The following is a 22,498-nucleotide window of genomic DNA, read 5'->3' on the forward strand; positions in this document are numbered from 1 at the left end:
GTTGAGATGTTGAAGAGTGTTGTTGGTATGAAGCAAGTGTGTATGATGTAAAGTGGATGGCAAGAGTTGGAAGATTGGCAAAGCTCAAGCAACGAGTCTGTCAAGGTGAGGTGTGGGTGTGTGGGTGGGGAGAAAAAGAGGTGGAAGGAGCGGGGGATGGGCACTTTATATACTGCCACCAGCGCCGAAGCTCCAGGCGTCAGGTGACTGGCACTGCTGCAGGCAGCGGCAGTATAACAGGGCAAAGAACTCATCGCTCACGATATGGAGACACAAACCAGAAAGGAGGTTGTGTTGAGCAAGTTCCGAGCGAGGGGTGGCGGATGAACTGAGACGAACGTGTACAGATATCCCATGGAAACCAACGAACCACTACTCGGACGAGACAAAGCCGGGCATGACAAGATAGCGCTCGTCGAGCTCTACAACTTCCCTTAGCCAAGTATACGAGGCTTCAATGAAGTTGAGGATGCATCGTGGCTGCAAGAACACTCCTGAGCTTGGAATTCCATGCTTCAGCTGCTTTTCACCATATCGTGGAGCCCCACTCACCACTTTCTAGCGTCGTCCAAGACATCTGACCGCCTCGCGGAGGGCACCGGAATGGCAGGAACGGAAGGCAGAAGTCTCCGCGGGCGGAGCCTAAGGAAGGAGCGGAGGCCGTGTGAGAGCGTGTGATGGTGGCACTGGAAGATGCCCGCAGTGAGTTTGAGGCTGCAAAGGGGTGCTATAAACTGCTGTGAAGCCTACGTGGCTGCATCAGATCTCGGTCCAAGCCTTGTGATGTTACGAGCATAGCCAGGCTTCGTTGACAGAAGGTTGAGGAAAGCGCTCAGACTCGCGTTGGGGGCATGTTGATAGATCCCACGATGTCTGCGGCAAGCTCGTAAGGCTGGCACATGTACATCACGAGCTTCAAGCGTGTGGACTGATGGGGAGCGATGCGAGAGCATGGTGCTCAAGATTGCAACCTTCTGCACGTCATTGTCTCTTTTGGCGAAGTCGCTGCTGTCTATGGCAGGCTTGAGAGAAACGTGGTCACTCTGAGAAGGCACATTGAAGCGGGCGTGGGAGAGCGAACTCAAACTGAAACCTCAGTATGAGTCTGCTTGGGGAAGCTGAGACTTCAAGAGAGTGATTTTAGAGACTCAACGGTCTTGGGAAGGAAGACAGTCTCACCACAGAGATGTAGCATTCCATGGTGACTTCTGTCATCGAGGGCGCTTCGCGACTGCCAAAGATACAGGAACTATAGGTTCGCGACTTACGGCAGCAGGAGCGACAGCACAAGGACGAACTGGCACCCATGACCATAGATCGGATGATGAGGTGCACACGATAGTCACAACAACACCGCCCCTGAGACAGCATGCCAGTAACAGCCACAAAGGAAATGAGGCCTAAAGGTCCTCGCGACTTCCGCCATGAGGATCTGAGTGACCCAGACGTGTGCGGATACCTTTAGGCTATACTTTGGCATCGCGGGAAGAAGGAAGCTATTTACGGGTATCACACGAGCGACGCCGACAGCTCACTGTGCGGCTGCCCAGATGACACGTCCAGGACTGCAAGTCCGGCGGGCAGGGAAGCTGCACGACGAGAACACCACGATCTTCTGCTTGGAACTGTGCAACTTCAGAAACCAACGGGCATACCCGAGGACGGCAATTGACTTTGGCCTGTAGCTACTACACCACCCTTTTCCTGGCAAGCAAACTCTCCTTCATGTTGGTTGTTCGCATTCAGCGCCTCAAGTCGAACCGCCAGGGCAGCTGAACCACCGCGCGGAAAGAACATCACAACTTCCATGATTATACCGTACAGTTGGAGGGATTGACTAGCATACGGAGCTTGAATCGATCGTTCTATACATCCACTGCGCCGTCCCTTTCCAGGTCAAATCGCCAATAGCCTCATCCTTTCTCCTTTGCCGCCTATTCTCTATCCCAAGTCTAGCTGGTTGCTTTCGTGTACGGTCGAGGGCGCTTGCGGTAGCGGCTTGGGGTGTACAGGATGATGGATTTGGCAGGAAGACGACGACGACGTCTTGTGGCAGGCGGATAGCTACTTCGCATTGTAAATGGGCTCGTCGAAAGGCCTAGCTGCCTTGAGGGTGTCCGCGGTGGTGCAGGAGCTTTATCCCATGGATGCGTGCAGCACTCCTAATGCACTACACTTTAGGTTAGCCGGATATCTTGTCAGTAGAAGAACAAGGTACTCGCAATCAACCCGAACATCACCGTCACTGTCAGTACAGTATCCAGGTTCGACAATAACGATGCCAGACTGTCGCCAGAGGTGGTCTTGGCACCGCAAAATCCCACAACGCAAGTCATTGAAACCAGCGCCCTCCAACCACCAAACTAGCACCAATAACCTCATCGTCATCAAAACCTCTTCAACATACTACACACTGCTACAATTCCTCTCCCAATACCACCAATACCACCAATACCGCCACCAGCGCCATCAACAACAAGATGGAATTCACCATCAACCTGGATGGTCTCCGCTCCGACTCCGCCGAAGAGTTCCCCCACCTCCCCCCAGCGTCCGACCCTCAGAGCGGAAGCGCTTGTACTTCTTCTGGCGCGGCCTTGAGAGCGTCCTCGCGGACCTTTACGGTCGGATGGAGCCGTTTTGCGACTTCGTCTTGACGACCGGGCTGTTGGTGGAGGAGGAGCTGCCTGTCTTCGAGGAGATGGTGGCATATCGGGATGCTTTGGCGGCGGCGGTGGACTGGGCTGCGAAGGCATATGGCAATTGCGAGTTGCTTGGGGACGAGGAGGGTAAGTTTAATTCATGTTTGTTGACGATTGGAACGGTTTTGTTAATTCGTTTCCAGTGATGGATACCAGCGTTTGAGCTTTGGCAGCGGTGGGGAAGGATGGAGGAATAAAGGCGTTAACGGATGTGTTTTGATATGATACCCCCTTGGGCTTGTGTTTTTGGTGGGAGTTTGGGCTGGCAGTCGGATTAGGAGTGAGGGTGGGGTTTAGTAGGAGCGGCAGCGACGACGAGTATAAATCCGCGAATTGATTTGTTCTGGCCCTCTCTGAAGGTTGTCGACGTTCCTATGCGAAGCAAGTGTGAGTCTTCCACGTTCATGTATGCATCAAGTGGAAACGACACGGTCAGGTATACCAACCCAGAAATCTGACATCCAACACGGCCCTATGTTATTCTGTGATACATCTTCAAAACTACCTCGAATACCTACACGAGGAAGTGACCATGACATCAATTTGAACGATTCACATGTAGTTGTAGTGCACCAGCACTCCACTCCCCACTCAGTCTCGACGTAAAGGTAGCACAAAATCTTTTCGATCTCACCATTCACACTGCACAAGGACTTACCACATCAACCACATCACCTACATCAGTCGAACCATGTCTCAGTTCCCAAAAACGAAATATGCATACAAGGGTATCATACAACCAAACGCCTCCCTCCTATTCCCTCCATCACACATCCAACGACCGCGAGATGAAAACTTACTTCCTCCCCTCTCCCCCTCCCTCGAACATCCACCTATCATCCTCCAGACTAGCAACCTTCTTTTTCAAACTACTCTTAAGAGCAGCCCTGATCTCTTCTTCCACGGCGACAGCATCCCACTGAGCGTTTGTTTTGCCGTATAGGTTTATCATTTCATTTTCTTGTTCTACAGTCTTGTCAGCTCATCCATATCCTCTCATATTTCTTGTTTTCCTCCTGCCATTCCTCATCAGGTCGCATGGAAGACGGGATATGTAAAATGGGAATGGGAAAATGTGCGAATGTAACGTACCAGCCTCTTCATCCCCCTCACTCCCCACACCCATATCTTTATACACTGGCGTAGGCGCCTTTACAACATATTCTCCGATTGCATCGCGCTCGACGAATTCTTCTTGGGCGGGTTGCATGAAGATGTCCTGTTCTATCTCACGGCTATCCGGTCGGATGGACGGTACGTTTTGGTTCTGGCGACGAGGGGCTTGTTGATGTGGTTGTTGTCGCTGTTCTGGTTGTTGAGCGGTGTGGGCGGCGAAAATGTTGCGCCGGGTGGTAGGCGGGAGGCGAATTGCGCGATTGTCCATTCTGGTCGACGTGTAAGATCGTATGAAGCCAGATGGTGTGCTATGTTTGGAGAGTTTGAGAATGAGATGTGGAGTGAGGTTGTGTTTGGGATATGATGGAACGAATGGCGCGCCGTAGCTAGTCAGGTACCGTTTGGCGGGGGATGCGGCTGGGATTCTTGGATTGCGACACTCCCGCGGCGAAACCTGGTGCGAGTCTTGTGACCTTATCGGCGCGCAATTACATCATGACGGACTCAACACCACCAGCGGCTCCTACTGATATTGCGGCACAGTCGCCAAGTCCATCTGTCGATGCCGAAGATAGATCGCCGCCCCGGAAGCGACCCAGAACTCGCGCGCCCCCTCAAGCAGTAGTTTCAGCTCCAGCCTCAGCGACAGCGACGAATACCGAGATATCAGCTTCCACGATGGACGTTCCCACAACCGATGCACCAGTTCATAGATTCTCAGTACAGCCTCTCAATCGCTTCCGCGGTGCGTCAGCCAAGATAAAGCGTCCACGCGAAGTCGCCCACTTCTCATACGATGACAACCACGAATACCAGGCAGATGAGTCGGGCATCAACTACTATGTACCACCGCCGATGGGTGTAGATCTGAAAGAGGGATTCGAGACTTTCAAACACTACGAGGACAAGGAAGATCCACATCTAGACAGTCTGTTGAGGGCGCTCATGGAAGACAAGACGGGCAAGGAAGATGTGAAGGCCGACTTCATGACCTGGAGAGGCATGATGACCAAGGTATGTTGAAGTGGACTGGCGCAATATATGGCAAGGTAAGCGAAATCAGCTTTCTTACCTTGCTGCTGCTTTGGACTCGGGGATGTTGCTAACAGCTATCAGATCATGACAGCGCCCTTCGACAACTTCGCAGAATTCGGCATGTTCGCAACACTCTACAACGGCACCATCTACATCGAAGAAGACTTCCCCTCACGAGCCGCCGAACGTGCAGCAGAAAGCGACCGACCACCACCTCGCTACCAACACCCCGACCAGCAATCACGCGAGATGATGACGTACTGGGGTTACAAGTTCGAGAAACTCACACTCATACCCACGCTTCCAAAAGACACATCGAGAGAAGAAATCGAGCAGCACCAAAAGGGCATCGTATCAAACCATGCCCAACATTGCTCCATCGTCAACACATCCTTTGGACCCCATAGCCTCATCCTCGGTGGTGAAGTAGATGGTCTCCTCGCACCCAAACCTACCAATCCCGACGAACCTACCCAATGGGTCGAGCTAAAAACCAGCGAAGAGCTTCCTCCCCCACGCCAACAACAACACCGCGACGTGCTCAAATTCGAGCGCAAGCTCCTCAAGTTCTGGGCCCAGTCCTTCTTACTCGGCGTACCCAAGATTACCGTGGGATTCAGGAGTAAAGCTGGTATCCTGAGGGGTCTGCAGACGTTTAATACGCATGAGATTCCTGGTATGGTGCGCAGGGGAACAAACTGCTGGGATGGGAATGTGTGTATCAATTTCGCGACGGAGTTTTTGGGGTGGTTGAAAGGGGTTGTGGTTGATGAGGGGGTATATAGTGTGGTTTTGAGGAAGAAGAGTGGGGTTGTGGAGGTGAGGAGGTTGAGGGATGGTACGGGGGATATTGTTAGTAAGGAGTTCAAGGCGTTCAAGAGTAGGGTGTCTGATGGTGGGCATGGCGATGCGGAGGATGGTGGAGAGGCGCAGGTGGGTGGGAAGTCTGCGGGTGGAGATGCGACGTCTTGAATGCGCGGTGTGGCTGTGATGAAGGTACAGTGGTGGGTCAAGAAGCAGAGGAGGGGACGTTCCTCGAAGAGGATCGACAGGACGAGATGGATGTTTTTGAGTGGATGAAAGCTATCGAGGCGGAAGCCGAGGTGGAGGGAAATGACGATTCCGCTCTTGAGGAGGATGAGGATGACGACGATGGGGAGGTATCTCAAGGGCTGCAGGATATGCGACTCTAGTCTTATCAGGAAATACGGTATCGACATCCTGGTTTGGGGACGGAGAAGAAATAGTGAAGGAAAATTTCGAATATGGAAAGCTTAGCATGGTGTATGAGAAACGATCTTTACTCATGCCTTCTACTAGGGTACTCATTCTTCTTCCTCGCCAATATATATCACATCCTCCTCTAACCCTTCCTCAACCCACCTCGCAGCCACCCGTCCCGTCTCTTCTCCGAGTTCCTTCGTCATGCTAGCAGGCTTGACCTGCATACCGTGATCCGCACCCCTCACAACAACGAGTTGCGATTTCGCTGACATCTTACTCTTCGTTTCGTTCAGCAGATCTAGCGAACACATGGCATCTCTATCGCCGATTATGAAAAGTATGTTGACAGTCTCTGGCAGGTCCAATAAGATCTGATCGCGCAAATCATCTTTAGGACCCTGCAGTGGATAAGATATCAGTACAAGTTGTACACTACATTCGTCTCCGACGTCGTCGTTTCGTTCAGCTAACCAATCACTAGCAGCAATAACAGCGGCGCGCGCACCCATGCTTCTTCCGCCTAACAGCAGTCTCTTTTCTATACCCTCCTCTTTCGCCTTTCCCTTATACCCCGTTTCCTGGCTAGAGTAAAGTTCATTGATGCACGCGTCGAAGCCTTTCGTTCGCGCCTTGAGGTTCATGGAGCCTTGGAATGCGAGGACGGGGAGGGACGAGGAAAAACCGGTGCAGAAGTTTACGACTGCATCTGCGGAGAGTGTGCCGCCTGCGCCGTGAGTGAAGATTAGAGCTGGTGATGGGGTTGAGAAAAATGATGTGGGTGTATATTGGTGGCATTGAATTGGTTTTTTTACTAGGACGTGTGTGATGGTTAGGGTTGTGACGTTGGATGGTGTTGAGCTCTCGTTTGCGATATCATTTTCGTCAAACTTGGCCGTCTTTGAGCTTGGGGCGCGTTTCGTGGCTCCTTTCGCATGCGATGTAAGTTCTGAAGCACTAGCTTCAGTATCTAATTCTGCCACGTGATTGATTTGACTTTGTGAGTTTGTTGCTTTAGCTTTCGTAGACGATCGGGTAACTCGTCTTTTAGGCTCGGGTACTGAATCTGGCGGTATGGTCTCGCGTCGTTTGGGGGGCATATTGAAAAAACGGGATGAGTGGAAACTAAGAGTTCAGTGTTGTACGGTACTTGATGAGCACTAGCGAGGAGGACATCTACCAGCCATCCACCCAACCACCTATGATCAATGCGCTACGCTACTTTGCCCACTCCGTCACACATCTCCCGCACCTCAGATGGCTACAGTTGCTGCAACTGTTCTGCCACGCACCTTTTGGGCCATCACCACAGGCAGAGCAATACCACACCATGCTCCCAGCTTTATAGCTGAACGAGTTCGAGCTTGGAGTATGTGGTGCAACAACTATAGATGCCAGACTCTCTTCACGGCCACTGGAAGTCATCACTTCACACCATTCCCTTGTGTGCTTCTCGGAACCGCATCGTGTACAAAACGTAGTGTTGAGGGGATCGGACGTGGCTTCGGCTTCGTTCACAGACAACCGGGTCGCTGTCAGGTCATCCGCCGCGGCTTCAGAACTCGTGATTGCGGTGTCGTTCATTCTGCGCAGGATAGTGCTTATCTCCGAATTGCTTTCTGGTAACCTTGCGCCTTGAGCGCCGAGAACGTGTTTGATGTCATCAAGAATATCGCAAAGAGGCACCATGTAAACATCCCCTAGGGAGTCATCTGCAACTACATGTCCGAAGACAGTTATGTTCCTGCTTGGTTGATCGTCTAGGTCGTTTGCTGCTGCGCTCTGATGCCGGACGCTACTCGCTGGTTCCGTCATTTCCGTGGATACCCACGTACCCGAAGTGCCTGCTGGTATCCCTATGATGTGTGAGTTTTATGCTAGGGATCAGATTTCGTGACTTACCACTAGCATTGCGCATTGTGATGGTGTGAACGCATACGAAGTCGCTCCCATAAGACAATAGTGCATACGATGGAAGACGAGAAAGCTTTCCTATAAATGGAGGCTGAAGACTCATCTCCATTCGATCATCCCTCAATACGGCACCAGATCTGGGATCGCCTAGAAGATATCTTTCGAATGGCTGGTCATCTTGATTACCACAGCCAGGTTGGCCTGCTATTGCTTCCAATATAGCCCAATCTCGATCGCATGCTTGAGGGGAGAAAGATGCTGGTGCGACTCTTGCGGTACCTGACCACTCACCCACTTCCTGGGAATGTGTGGCAAGGTTATATGTGGTGTTGTTCATCGCTCGGCTTGCCACTGCTTTCGGCACCTGCGAAGGTGCAGTAATAGCAAGGTCAGGAAAAAGACTTCCCTCTATATCCGGTTCTTTATATGCCTGCTCGCTTTGGACCTCTTCTTCAAGAACATCTTGAACAATGGTATGGCCAGCAGTCAAACCGTACATCGTCAGCCCCTCATCCTGGTCGATTACGACGATGTAACCACCCATCGTAGCGTATCGAGTTCCATGGATTCCGTCAATCTTGAGAGGAGTATCCCTGAATCTCCTGGAACCAGTAGTCGAGTGGCCCATGCAGATAGAGGTAGAGTGGGGATGTTGCGATGTGGTTGGTTGTATCGGGTGGCCTTCAACAACCACATCGAACGACGCCGGACCAGCCTTGCCAGGCTGACAAAGACGTTTAGAGCTGTCTTTTCGGAAGTAATTCTCAACCAAACCGCTTACACAGGCTGGGCAAAAAACGACAATGTAAGGTTTAGCCGAATTTTCGTCCGTACCTAGGACTAGTAGACGTATGACGAATGGCCGAAAGTTTTTCCTGGATTTGCGCAAGCTTAACAGGAGCGGTCCTTTCAGTCGCTGTACAACATCTTCAAAATAAAGAGAGGTCGTCTCGTCAACATCTTGTTCAAATCGCGTTAAGCCCTTGATCGTATCGAGAGGTTTGCAAGGATTATTGTTGGCCGTCGCCCCACCCGGAGACGTTGTCGTGGTAGAAGGAGCCTGCATACTGTACGCAGGAAAACAGGAACGGCGGAGACCTCGAGGAAAGAGGGACATTGCAACTTCTCAGAGCCGAGAACCCACTGTAGATCTACATGACCGGTAAGAAGCAAGGCAATTTGCGTGGTGTTGATGCTTCGGCGCAAAATTCTGCCCAGAAGACTGCCTTGACGTTCAGAACTCCAATCAGATGCGGTAGAGCCACATCGATTTGCAATAGTGGCGACCAATCATGCATTTGCGTCGCTCTGCCTCGCATGCGCCTAGGAGGGCTGAGCTCCAAGAACATGCAGTAGCCTTGGAGCATCCCCTCATGCTCGATTGTTGGTAGTGTGTTAAAACCATCCTCTGATGACGACCACCTTAGATACACCGTTTCTGTTGAACAATGTCAGTTCCGAACAGTTGCAAAAGCTGGGCAAAGCCATGTGGAACTGGCACACCTGCAGCGCATGCACTGGAGACGCAACGTGCAGTCAGGCAGAGTGCCCGTGGAGTAGAGCAGAACGTCTTCAAACATTCTGGGATCGGTACAGAACTCTCACTACCGCATACGTGCCGGAATACACCAAAGGCTCGTCTCCAGCCTTGTCGTCACATGACGATCTTCTCCGACTCATTCAGACTATTCGAGATGACCCAGATAAGGACCGGGAGCGCATTACCAAATCTCACTTTTCGGTCGAAAATTCCGACGGGAAAGTTTGTACAGATGGCGCGGACCAAGACCGAGCGGTAAACATAGCAGCCAGTATCATGTTCATGACCAACTGTGGAACATCGCACCACTGTGCGGATTTCCTTGAGGAAGGCGGCCCGTCCATTTCGTGGCGCAGCAATTTAACAGCCACGTCGTTCGTTTCCGAAGCATTCCCACATACAAGCGCTGGTTTCCTAGCAAACAGCCTCAACGACATGAGACTGTCCGATTTTCTGGATTCCCTGACTGCAAGTAAACTTGTGAAGGCTGGGTTCAGGCTTGAACCGACTGATGATCTGCGTAGCCACCTAACGATGAACTACAGCGGAAAGAAAAAGATCATCCGAGTTTTTCATTGTTCCGCCGTACTGAAGGAGATGTTGTTAGCAAATCGACCAGACAAGAGTCGTTATTTGGTCCCTCGATTACTCGCACTGGAAGTCTTGGACACGCTGTACTGCATCCTATTCAAAGATGATCGGTCCGAAGCACTCGTTTCGAGATACGAATTTGATCTGGATCTGCTGCAATACGACGTATCGCGATACCGACGGAAGGATGACCCCGAGGTCGACCACACCTACTTTGGTATTCGCCTGAAGGAGATCTACGACGAGATGCAGCATCCAACCCCTCGCCACGACTGGGAGAATTGGTTCCAGAAGTATAGTGTACAGAGGTACATGTTGATGGCAACAATGATCGGTGTCTTCATCGCGGTATTCATTGGGATCCTAGGCCTCGGAATCTCCGGCTTCCAGGCTTACGTCTCATACCAGCAATGGAAGCACCCTACAAAGGATACATGAGCTGAAGCCATGTTATTGGAATGCGCAATGAGAAGTAATGGACGTCTGAGGTTTTCGTTGATGGATTGCAGTGTTGGGATGATGGGACAAAACGGAATGGTAGGAGGAAAGTGAGTGGCTGGAGGAACAAGCGAGATCGCACGCGACGCGGCTCCTCGGGATGGCACGTTCTCTACACTACTCATCATATTCGCGCAATGACGACCTATATACAACGAACATACTCAGAGAACGAGTACATTCTACGGCATCCGATTGAGCATGCACAGTGATTTGGAAGTTGCTCAGTTGATGGATGCGCACTGTAATCATAGTGTGGTGACACATGACGCTCCAGCGGGACAGCCAACAGCTACTACGAACATTGCGCCCCTGAAATACGCGTCTGACAACGATTACAAGGGCATATGCAGTATGTCAAGTCAGATCTGTGGCTTCTTCTTCCCCGTTAATGGATGCGCAGTCGCAGTATCACACACAACCCTTGGCAATCAAATCACGGAGGACACGAAGCTCGTCCATTATAGCAATTCGTTGTATGACACTTTTCGCACTCATACCACCCGAGGTCATCCATGCAACGTTTTCCAAGAAGTACTGAACGAAGGAAGGTACAGCCATGAAGGAGCGCGACCATGAGTCGCAGATTCCATCACGCACATCGAGCCGCGATTGAATTTTATGCAGCACATACTTGCAGCCCTGTAGCCAGAACAAAACTCCATCCTATAGGAAGCATACCATCCGTGTGACATGCAGCGATGCGCCGGCACTAAAAACATACATCTCAGTCACCATCGCCAAGCACTCACGCGTATACTTGCAACTCTTCATCCCTTCCAACAATCTTGGGGCCGTGCCATTTTCTCCATCAATCCACTTCTCCCAATCCAAATGCTCCACCTTTACTCGTTCAAAATCTCACCGAGATCTCAACCTAGCCATCCCGTCCCGCACGCCACCATCACACCAACTACTCAGTCCAGCAATCCCTTTCTCGATCCCTTTCTCAATCCCAGAAGCTTTTGCTGTTGATGCTGCTGTGCCGATTGGCCCGGTCGCCGCATCTCGCGAATCGGAATCCTGTCATCGATGTGCGTTGCGTAATAACCATATCGCGGCGATGCAGCGCGGCGTGGCCAAGATGTGATGTGAATGATGTGATATTCGTTCCTATGAAAGGGGAACTCCGTTGGCCAGTAGGATAGGGCCGGATTCCGCTGCGGCACGGTTGTTGTGCTGTGCACTTAGCGTGGGAATGCAGCGTAGAAACTTTCGTTGTCTCTCTTTCCGCTTTGGGTAGTATAGAAGGTTGATGTCTGGGATGGGTCATGTAGTTGTCGTGTTTCGTGATCCGCCTAGTAGGAATAATCGTACGACTGCACCGGCAGGCGACAGCCCGCACATCGACAAAGAGCAAACGATAGTCAACCAAGTGGACACGTTTTGAAATACGGCACAAGATAAATGAAGCGTAATGTTTTGATAGGATGGTTGATTTATTTGATTCATCGCGCGTTTCCGCGGTGTTTAATGGTAAACATTGCTACTATAGAGCACTAACTACATTCATCGGATTATATTTGTACAAGGGTATGTCGGTAAGAGTAAGCAGGCATGGCAATAGAAACGAGAGGAAATACATGCAATGTAATGCGACCAGGTATCATAGACGACCGTACGAAGTAGAACATGAGAGATGCTTTTGGTAGAGAAGACTACCATGCTGAACAGACTGATTGGAGCACATGTACAAAAGTCGATAAACTTAAGCAAGGAGAACGAAAGGACCAACAACTCCGACCGTACCCGTAGGAAAGAGGATAACTGGGTTACCATGAGCCAAAATGCCGGTATTGAGAAAGTGCCGCCTTCGCCAAAGGAAATGTCGCTAAGGGGGTATCGCAACCAAACAATCCTCCATGAATGTCTCGTGTATGCGCTGTAGATCGTGTGGATATATCGAAAATGTGTGAAATGATGCAAGGCGACAGCACCTTAGTAACCGTGGTGCGCATTAGATGTGTACTTTTGTTCTGGGACGTACTTCTGATCCGTTACGTAGTATGAGTGAGGGTGGGGAGCCGCGGGGAATTGAGGCTGAGTGAATGGTTGGAGAGCCACAGGTGCTGAGGCCCTCCTTTGTTGGTCATGTTGCGGTCCAGGGACTTGCGTCTGTTGAGGACCGACTGGTGAGCCTTGTTGAGGCAAGGTCTGTGCCTCAAAGCCGGCAGATTGAGGCAATGCATATGGTGCAGGCTGTGGTGCCTGATATTGTGAGGTAGGCGCATGCTGAGAGTACGAGCTTGCTGATGTAGCCGACGGAGGGTCGAAAGAGTAGTGGCGAGCAGATTGTGGTTGCGGCGTGTAGTGTGAAGACGGCGCAGCTTGCGCGGAATACTGAGAGGTTGCTGAATGCGGCGAAGAGTATGGTTGAGGGGATGGAGGATGGGCGTAGTGCTGCGACGAGGGTTGCGGGACAGAGTATTGGTGTGGCGGCTGGTGAGCCGAGAACTGAGGTGCTACAGGCTGGGGTGTTGCGTAGTGTTGGGGGCTATGGTGGCTCGACGAGTACTGCGAAACCTGGGGTCCATGCCAGTAGTCGGGAACCGTTAGGTGAAGAGGAGCATGCGTCTGAATCTGACCCTGTGCGCCGATGGATTGAGTTACAGCTCCGATGACATGATGCTGCACATGACTTGGCTGGATGTGGTGTGGGTATCCTGCTACAAGGGGCATATCCTTGGTCTCCTCGTCCTCGAGGCTGACCTTCCAACCATTCAGAAGCTCTGGTCTTGGCTGAATGTCGGCTAGCTTTGGGTCTTGAAACGGTCGCTTGAGCTTCCCGCTGACGACGTCTTCAAGACTGTAGTAGGAGATGACATGGTGGTGAGTGCCCTGGTACTTGACCGAGATGGTCTTCTTCATCAAGCCGCCTTCTTTGAACTCGTAGCTATCGATGAGGGAGCCGCAGAACCGTCGTTGTTGATCGGGGGTTAAACTTTGAGCGAAGTTGGCGTACACCTTGTTCATGGAGTCGACATCGCCGGGTAGCGAAGCGTCGAAAGAGGGATTCTCGTATTCATCCTCGGAGTTCTCTAGCACTTCGCCAGTCTTGGACCTAACCGGGCCGCTGTTTTCCTTGCGCTTCCTCTTGGTTCCGCACGATGGGTTGAGAGCCGACTTCTTCTCCTCAGGCTTCAAGGCTCGGACGAGCTGGCGGTAGATAAGGCAGTTGTTCATCACCCGGCTTGGGGACCAATGGACAGCATCGGTCCATCGCTTGATACCGGAAGCGTTCTCCTCGTACACCAAAACGGTTCCGGAAGTAAGCATCTCTGCGCGCTCTTTGTCGTGCGGTCTGCGACTGATATGGCTAAGGCGGCCCTGGAGTGCAGCTTCCACGACGGTCATGGCATCTTTGGTAGTATCTAGGAACCCCTGCCATGTGGGCTTGAATGCTGGCTGCGCTTTGACCATGTTTCCTGTGACCTGGGGCCTGGGGGGTGGTGGCGTGCTAGTCGCAGTTGAAACGACGCGAGATGTGGCAATTGAGTGATGGCGAGGCGGTTGGCGAACTTGCTGTTGCATTGGAGGAGTGAAGCTGGCGTACATGGAGGGATCGAATATGTTCGGGTACGAAGCTTGGTGAGAGGTCGGTTGTTGAGGCCAGTTCCACGAATCCGTATCGCTGTAGCCTTCCACCTTTTGTACGCCACCGAGGGACATGTCATGTCCGAAGGGAGGCATCGTCAGAGTCGATGCCCTGATACCTTGCAACATGGGGAAGAGTGGCTTTCGAGGGATTCGATTCCGTAATTAGATGGCCGTATCGTATCGAAAGTGATCCAGAGAGGCGATATGGGTTAATCGCTTAAATCAGCAGAAAACCATAAGAAATGATCTTCGATCGCACAGCAGTCGAATTCCGATATGTCAACGGATGGAACGGGAAACGTGCAGATGTTACACAAGACCAAGAACTTGGAATACCAGTTTTAGTATAAGCCGCTGTGACCAATCAGCGCGTGCAACAGCAGCGGGTGATAGAATAGGAACTTACCAGTGTCAATGTTGGAACAAATGAGTGTTGTAGAGAGTGAGATATGTCGAGACAAACAGTGTCGTTCCAGATGTTGAGGTTGGAGATGGGCGGGACGAAAGGCGGGGCAGGTGCGTTGACGATGCAGATGGATAGCTCTATCCCGAGTCCAGTCTGTGATCTCGCTTAGAGGACGAGAATTATGCGTTGGCCGTCGTGATGGGTTGCAGCAGCAGTGGATGAACTGTATAAAGGGTCAGAAATTGTTTGGATGGTCGTCAAGCCACAAGGTGGTAGAGAGGCAGGACTGTGCACGTACTGGCGCTGCAGATGCAAACAACAATATGGAGAGTGTAAGTCGCCGACAGGATGTACCAGAGAGCGGTCCAGGGAACGGGTACAAGTATGTATAATTGGGGGTTAATATCGATGCGTCGGCGAATTGCGAAGCAACAAGGATGCCAGGGTAGGTAGGCCCTGGGACGATAATAGGGAGTGGAGGTAATAGTAGCAACGGCGGCATCAGCCAGTGGACATGGACATGGCTCCTTGCGATTAGACGCTATCCAGCCTATGACAGCTAGGATGGGCTGTCGGAGATAATTGGCGACTCCTGGCAATGACTCTAATGGATGGGGCAGGTGAAGCGTGAGGGAATATGCACGACTTGCGACAGAGCACGAAGGCAATACGTCGTGATGAAGTGCCTGGGAGGAAAACGCTTGTCTCCGGCGGCCATGACACACTGTGAGACTGGCCGCTAGGAAGGCTTTACCTGGTTCGGATGGCAGACAGTTGATGGCCACAGTAGCGCGGCGATCGCCCCCTGCTGAGCGCACTGCTAGGCCCTGGACGGAGACACTGGACATGTGAGGCAGTCCTGCTGGGACGTTCGCCTCCAGCCATCCGCCAGTTCGTGGGTCTGGCCCATGAGACGATCAACGCGCACAAGCAGCATTCCCTGCGCCCTCTCCACCGCCGCCCACCGCACCATTACCAGCTAAACTAGTGTGCCATGACTCCACAGCTGCCAGGGCCTGACGTTAGGACAGCGTAAGCTTCATGTTCCTGGACGGCGGCCGCTGGTGAGGCAGCACGCGAAACTCTTTTCATCCCGCAACGTCCTGGACCCAGAAACGGTCGTCGGACTGCATTGAAGACGAGTATCGGGTCAGCGTGAGCAATGCGGCCCTTCCGCGTCGCTTCAGCAGGCCCGAAGTCGGTCGGATGCTGAGGAAGCAGTGCGGAGATGGCCAAGAGAGCAGGATGCAGCCGGAACAAGGCACAGCGCAGACGTCCAGCATGGCGACTGGGATGAGGATATGCGAATCCGAATGAGAACAAGCGTCATAAGGAAGAGTGGCCAAGGACCACGCAGACTGGTCTATTCCACGCGGATCCGGGACGGTGCGCTATGTTTCACACGGTCGCGTCTGCTTCCTGGCCCTGCCCCGGTGTTGTCGACCAACCCCTACCTCTAGTATTCACTGCGGCCATGCAAACGCCGCACCACCAGAGGCTGGGTACATCCAGGGCGACAGATAATCTTCCGAGCATTGCGCATCTCCGCGCAGGTTCCGTCTGGTTCTGCATTCGCCTTGCGTCTATCGAGGTCAAGTGACGACTGAACACAGCATAGCGTGCACGTGCCACTATGAAGTCCTTCCTCCTCATCCTGGAGAGAATCATGCACGCCCATCACACTCCATCTGAAAAATTGCACCGCTCAGCACGCCGTGACCTGCGAACTTCTCCAATAGTCCGTGTAAGATGGAGCTATGTATGTATGCCTGAGATTTGCAGTGATGCTTGCTTCACGCAAGCATTCCATGGAGTTGTGGAGTCGCGGCACCCACTGCCGCCCATTCACACATCTCAAAGCTCGCCAATGCTATCGCCATGCTACTCAGCTTCGAAAGCTATCGCTATCCAGGCAATAGACGCGGGGCTGACAATGACGACGATGCAGCTGAGACGTGACGACGATGCAGCTGAGACGTGACGACCAAGCGGGTCCTGGTGCAGTTGCAGCAACAGAACTGCATGGTCTACTGCAAAGGCAGCTTGGTGACTGACGTGACATCCTTGCCGTTGAGGGCCAGGGATAGAGCCGCGTCTGCTCTCTCCCCAGACGTGCGCTTCAGCCTTGATCGTCCCTTGCAAGCTCAGTCGATAACTCATCATCTAGTCAGGAACGTCATCTATAGCCGATGATGTACTCTGCGCCGATTAGCCAGACAGCGAACGGCGCTATCAAGTCCGGTCCGCAGCCAGAATTCTGAGGTACGAGTCAGTGCTGTCCTGCAAGTCACGCACTTCGCCCTTTTCGGCCGGGCGGCATTGCAGGTATCGTCCCCCTTTGGTTAGGACGGGCATCACTCGTCTCGCATCCATGCGTTAGCATCATTATTGAGGCTTGCTGACACCGCGCCTGACAACAACCAGGTTCCAACGGCTATCGCTAGATACTTCGGGGTCTCAGCGAGAAGACAACCCGTGAGGAAACAACTCAACATGTGCTAGCTCTCCACCGGCATGAAGTAAGTGTCTTTGAAGGGCAATTCATAGCTGGGTTACGCATGTTTGCCGGCCGCAGCGCGCGCCTCCAATGCACGGCTTTGACTGGGAACATCGTTGCTTTACAAGCTCTTAAAGAAAGCAAATATAGGTCCCGGACATATATACAACCAGCATCGACTCAGGCCGCACGTTCACAATTTGTCGTTGATCAGTGAGTCCACTCTCAACCTGGTGATCAGATTATGGCAGACTGTACTAACCTAGTCTTCCTTGCACTGTTCGCATTTCGATTGCAATAGCGCTGACGCGAATTAGTTTATGGGGTCGTCAAAACACCCACGTGCTCGACCGTGTCGTCGTGGTCTGATTCTTGGAGTACCAGACCTATCGCATCACTCTTAGTCACGCTATTCCCACTGCTATGACCAGAAGTTCAGCTGAGCCCACGAATCGTCAAACCAAGAATTGTACCTTGTCGGTTTTGGAACAGTCCTCTGTGAATAACTCATTGGGCCTACGCCAGTGTCTCGCCTGCCCCGGATTGCTTCCGAAAAGCAGGTGGCAGCAAGTGTGACTTCAAGTGCGCGGGTAGGCGAAAATCGGCTACGATCAGCACAACTTGGATGATGTGATGCATTCGCACATCAACCACGACACGCTAATAACATAGCAGGGTCTTGTTACGTACGGTACGATCATGGCCCAGTCGCAGACTCCTGTATCGATTCTACTTCTGGTGTAGGCACGATCACCACAATGTTGCTATGTGACATTCTGCAGCAACCGGTCAACCATCACGCCGCGACGCGCAAGTGCACAGCAGTGCTGTGATGGGGTCTCTCATGTCGCAGCTATTACATGCCCGTATTCGCTTCGTTTTTCACTGCCTTGCTCCGCACCGGATGGTTTCGCAATGGAAAGGAAGAGGCGACTCAACATCCGCTTGTCACAAAAGCCAACTTGAGTCAGCTTCCTCGGATTTTGAGCACTCTTTCAACAAACGTTGAGAAAGCCGTCCTGCCGTCTTGTCGACGGGGGGAAGATACCATGACGATCAAGCCCTTCCGGCGTTCAGTCTACCTAGGATTACCCCCGGCGAGTTCTATTGATTGGTAGTGCACCTTGGCACTACTCACGGCATGATCCGCCCTCAGCATCCATTTCCCTTGAGATAACCGACCTCACCGTTCGGCAAACTCCACTAGGCCAGCAATCACAGGTGCGCAGATATGTGCACATGACGGGGATGATCTACGCTGGAGTATGAGGTCCCTGGACGATCCTGGAGATCCGGATCGTACGGATAAAATCTGCTAGCAATGCGCTAAGCGGCTATCATCCGCGGAGCGCAACGAATGCGAACACTTGTGTGCGGCGAACTCCTCTACAGGGACCAAAAGGAAAGCTTGTTTCGGGGCCACTTCGGCCAATGTCGAACGCCTATTTGTCAAGCGTTGTGGAGGGGTCCGGCCCGCGCAGCTGTAGCTGAAAGTGTAAGTGCGGGTGCCACGTGAACTTGATAACCAGCAACCTGCAGCAAATATTCTCCTGAGGTTAACTCGAGTACAGGAAATAATTAGCCGTATTGCAGTAGCATGCGGAGCATAAATCGACGCCTCATTTAAGACCCTGTTGGGAATTATGAGAAGCACCGCAAGCAAACAACACTCTTAGCTGCTATAGACTCGCTGGAGTTGCTGCTAAGTACATCGCCCACTGCGTGGTTTCATGGCACTTGACATACCCGTAACCTCCCGCTATCGGCTTCATACCACGTTATCTGTCTTGGTCGCCTGAACCTCGGCACATTCTCCAGGAACATCGCCACGACCATCGTGCGTCAGAAACAGCGGCGCTGAATTCTTCTCTCGTGGCTTCGAGCACGCTGCCGGATTTCCTTAAACACCATGGTATACGTCCGCCATGGCGCGTGACGATGGGCAAGCTAGCGACTAGCATATCAATAGATCGTCTAACATTGCCGTGGATCTTCCGCCACAACGCACAGTCAGTTTTGAAATGTCCTGTCAACTCGGGCAACATACGGGCTTCCAAGAGTGGGCAGCGCAGTCGTATTACAACGTCAACGGAGAAAACACTCTCGCCCAGTGAATGACTCAGTCATCGCTCGGGGCTGGACCCTTCCGCAGTGGCGCTTGCAACCTCACTAAACTTCCCATCTAGTTATCTGACATCTGCTGGAGTTACTGCAGGCGACTAGCCTTCTGTTACTTGCTTGCGTTCAGCAGTTTCACTAACCGGCTACATCCCTATCTTGGTCGCCCTGGTGCCCAGCGTAACGGGTTTCGGCGAATGAGCCAAGCCGGTGTTGTGTCCGGAAAATTGAATTGATCCTATTCGCACGAAGGATTCGATTATTGAACGAAATAGCTTGCATTCTGGTACGACATCGCACCAGCAGTGTTTCAAGCCATTGGAGGCTGGGTACTGCATTGAAGTGCGTGCTTCACTATCTCTAACGTCTGGGTTAAATTTGTGTTCTGTAAGTGCAGTACTTGACGGAATGACGTGCGTTGAAAACCTTTCTGGAGCAAACCTTCGTGTCATAGCAGGATTGGCGAATCCACTGAACATCATCGGAGGCTTCTGCCAAACCCGGCATGCCTTACGACAGATATCATGTCCAAATTCGTACATACAAGCGCCTCGAGATTGCGCACTTGAGCTGTCAGCTTTCCACTACTGTACTACGACCGTTGCTTCACTGCTGCTACAACCGTTGAATATGCCGACCTAAGCTAGGTAGTCCAGGTACATACCCACCTGACGAAGTTTGTTCAGCCACAAATCCACAGCCCCTCTTAAGAGTGAGGTCGTCACATACGTTCGCTCATACCCGCATCGCGAACGCGAGTGACGCCGTTTCACCAAGCGGGTCACTCCGTATTCGCAAGTCTTTTCGTGCGCAAAACCTTTCGTGCGTCTAGACGCGGATCCGCGAGGTTGTACTGGCCCTCAATCACTCCAAGATCTGGTGTCGTCGTGCGCGGATCACGAAATAGCCCTACCGCACTGGACGTTCATCATAGTTGCACCACGTTCATCCGTGTACCTCTTCAAGTCCGTTTGACTAATAGGGCAACTTGGTTGTTTCGACAACCTTTGCCACGTGGATCTGAGGTGGAAATTGCGGAGAGGCAGGTCGAACAGGACGAAACCGAGTCATTTGGCAATGGACCCAATACATCTTGAGCGGACCGCCAGGCCGACGACGATTTGGTATTTTGATACCGATTTTTTTCGGCTTAGCGGAAGACATTGCACAACGGATCCGGACGACAGTGATGCGGTGCGCAGCTACAACCGCCACCACATTCGTCGACAGACAGCCCTAAATCTGGGCGCGCTACATCGTATTCCGTAACGTGAGCTATGGTTCTGACCTCATGTCGGTTTGAGGAAATATTTGCGAGCTGCACGGCGATACCCTCACACACTCATGCACACCAATCACAGAAGTGCTGGTCTACTTGTCTCCACAGCTCTACTATCCTCCCGATCGCTGCAAGGGGTGTGGTCTGGTAGGTTCAATCGAAGTCGAAAGTTTCGACCACTGCAGGCATTGCATGATCGAACACTTCGGTGCGGACCGTTTGGCTGGACAAGTCAATCGCAGTTACGCGTCAACCTTACTTCCCACCATGCCACCGAAATTAACCACTGTGTGATCCTGCAGGCAGATAGAATTCTACGATGATGCCATGATGAGCCGTTCACATCGTTTGGCCTAGTCGTTCGCTTGATGTTTGAAACGCCTCCGATGCTGCAAGATGTGCAGGAGCAGATCTGAGCGGCCGGGTGAGTGAGCTGGAAATCGATACCCTGCGCGTGCGTCCTCCCCAACGAAAGTAGAGCAAGATTGATTGGGCACTGGTGCAGCGTCCCGTAAACACACCCATTTCCTGTTGCAGTAATGCCGGCGCATCCTCATCTCCCATTTCCAGCTTACGGGAAGTACCAAAACGGACAGACAAACAACGGCCATCCTTACACATTATGCTCAACAGCGTCCAACTGGTTGAACTTGTTGAGTGAAGCAAGAAAACCGGGAATATTGTGGTGAGGGGTGCAAGAGTACTGGCTGTTTAGGGCTGACTGTGTAGTACTCATTCCGTTCATGATCAGCAAGAAAACGGTTATGATCTCTCCGAAAGAAGGACCGATGAAGCCGTTGGACATGGGGATAGGATGGCTTCGCGCCATCCACGGCTGTTTGCTTATCTCAGAGGATCGGTGACTGGGGTTCGCAACATTACATCTGATCGCGATCTCTTCGGCCTTGGTTGAGATCATTAGAGCTCTCCGCATTCATGGTGTTGTTCTGGGTCGACATAGCGGATGAGGTAATCAATAGTGATGCTGACAAGAGGGGCCTGAGCAAGAGCTTGAGCCGCGTTGTTGGCGCTGGATTGAGGGGTTTTGCTGCCTCGAATGGCTAGTGAACCCCGCATGAGTTACGCGTGGTCGGTCTTGTAGCGCTAGATTTGCACAAGAATACTTCCCAGGAGGTTTGCTTCTCAATGTCAGATCCGTTTGCCCGCGATAACGTAGTTTACCTGGGTGTTCACGAAGTCTCATTGCCGAGAATTGCACTCTTACGTTGACATGCTCACTACGGCTCTCTTCCAAAGTCTGACATGAGGACAAGGTGAGCACTGGGAATGCACATGTTACTATCTTGACCCTTTTGTCATCCTTGATTCTCGTGAATAGCGAACGTTGATACATATAGTTGTCTAGATGTTGTATAGCGGTAGTGATATAGTAAATAGTATATGTTAGTGGGAATATGCGTCCTCAATAAGTGGATGGAGTGACGCTCATTATAAAGGTGAAGACGCAGCCGACACCCCGCCTAAGCCGGTGCTTAAAGCCACAGATGGTCTTTCTAACCTCGCCAACGTTCTGTTGTGTGCTTCTAGGAGCTTCTCATGACAGAAACCAATGAGCTTCTCTCGAAATTCAGTATCGTTATATGTGCATAGTTGATAATGATCGCAATCAGCTACCATCATCTCTTCGTTAGGTAGTCAGATCTTAGCTAAGTCGTCGTCCACTACCTGTAACATATGATAAGTTCGCGAAAGGCTCTTTCTGATTTAATACCTGGAAGATGAGTTTACCGAACGACCACATATTCACAGCAACGGTATATACACCGCGCCTAGTGACTGACTAACAGTGGAGAAAGCCAGTCTCTACTAGAACCTCAGGGGCCAGAAAGTCTGGTGTACCAGTATAGGTTTGCAGTGCTGTTCCCTTTTCCGTACGCTTACTGAAGCCGAGATCACCGATCCTAACCCACCGTCTGGAACAGTGCGCTTTAATGAGGATATTGAATGGCTTGAGATGGCGATG

General features: G+C 51.8%; 6 protein-coding genes across 6 annotated transcripts; 2 read left to right on the forward strand and 4 right to left on the reverse strand.

The window, feature by feature from the left end:
• Positions 1-3,498: 3,498 nt before the first annotated feature.
• On the reverse strand, positions 3,499-4,086 carry ALTATR162_LOCUS11975 (uncharacterized protein; the record flags this gene model as incomplete). Its single annotated transcript, XM_043319619.1, has 2 exons — positions 3,499-3,668; positions 3,795-4,086. The coding sequence occupies 2 exons, from the start codon at positions 4,084-4,086 to the stop codon at positions 3,499-3,501; spliced, it is 462 nt and encodes a 153-aa protein (XP_043175554.1).
• A 227-nt stretch (positions 4,087-4,313) lies between these two features.
• On the forward strand, positions 4,314-6,046 carry ALTATR162_LOCUS11976 (uncharacterized protein; the record flags this gene model as incomplete). The annotated part of the gene is made up of 3 exons (XM_043319620.1): positions 4,314-4,832; positions 4,935-5,805; positions 5,856-6,046. 3 exons carry the CDS (start codon positions 4,314-4,316, stop codon positions 6,044-6,046), a joined length of 1,581 nt encoding a protein of 526 aa, XP_043175555.1.
• A 132-nt stretch (positions 6,047-6,178) lies between these two features.
• On the reverse strand, positions 6,179-7,174 carry ALTATR162_LOCUS11977 (uncharacterized protein; the record flags this gene model as incomplete). The annotated part of the gene is made up of 1 exon (XM_043319621.1): positions 6,179-7,174. The coding sequence occupies one exon, from the start codon at positions 7,172-7,174 to the stop codon at positions 6,179-6,181; it is 996 nt and encodes a 331-aa protein (XP_043175556.1).
• Positions 7,175-10,062: 2,888 nt separating this feature from the next.
• ALTATR162_LOCUS11978 (uncharacterized protein) lies at positions 10,063-10,557 on the forward strand (the record flags this gene model as incomplete). The annotated part of the gene is made up of 1 exon (XM_043319622.1): positions 10,063-10,557. The coding sequence occupies one exon, from the start codon at positions 10,063-10,065 to the stop codon at positions 10,555-10,557; it is 495 nt and encodes a 164-aa protein (XP_043175557.1).
• A 1,998-nt stretch (positions 10,558-12,555) lies between these two features.
• On the reverse strand, positions 12,556-14,307 carry ALTATR162_LOCUS11979 (uncharacterized protein; the record flags this gene model as incomplete). Its single annotated transcript, XM_043319623.1, has 1 exon — positions 12,556-14,307. One exon carries the CDS (start codon positions 14,305-14,307, stop codon positions 12,556-12,558), a length of 1,752 nt encoding a protein of 583 aa, XP_043175558.1.
• Positions 14,308-14,523: 216 nt separating this feature from the next.
• Positions 14,524-15,468, reverse strand: ALTATR162_LOCUS11980 (uncharacterized protein; the record flags this gene model as incomplete). Its single annotated transcript, XM_043319624.1, has 3 exons — positions 14,524-14,568; positions 14,621-14,773; positions 15,346-15,468. 3 exons carry the CDS (start codon positions 15,466-15,468, stop codon positions 14,524-14,526), a joined length of 321 nt encoding a protein of 106 aa, XP_043175559.1.
• Positions 15,469-22,498: the final 7,030 nt, after the last annotated feature.

Source organism: Alternaria atra (assembly GCF_907166805.1).
Source record: "Alternaria atra isolate CS162 genome assembly, contig: 37, whole genome shotgun sequence".
Taxonomy (NCBI): domain Eukaryota; kingdom Fungi; phylum Ascomycota; class Dothideomycetes; order Pleosporales; family Pleosporaceae; genus Alternaria; species Alternaria atra.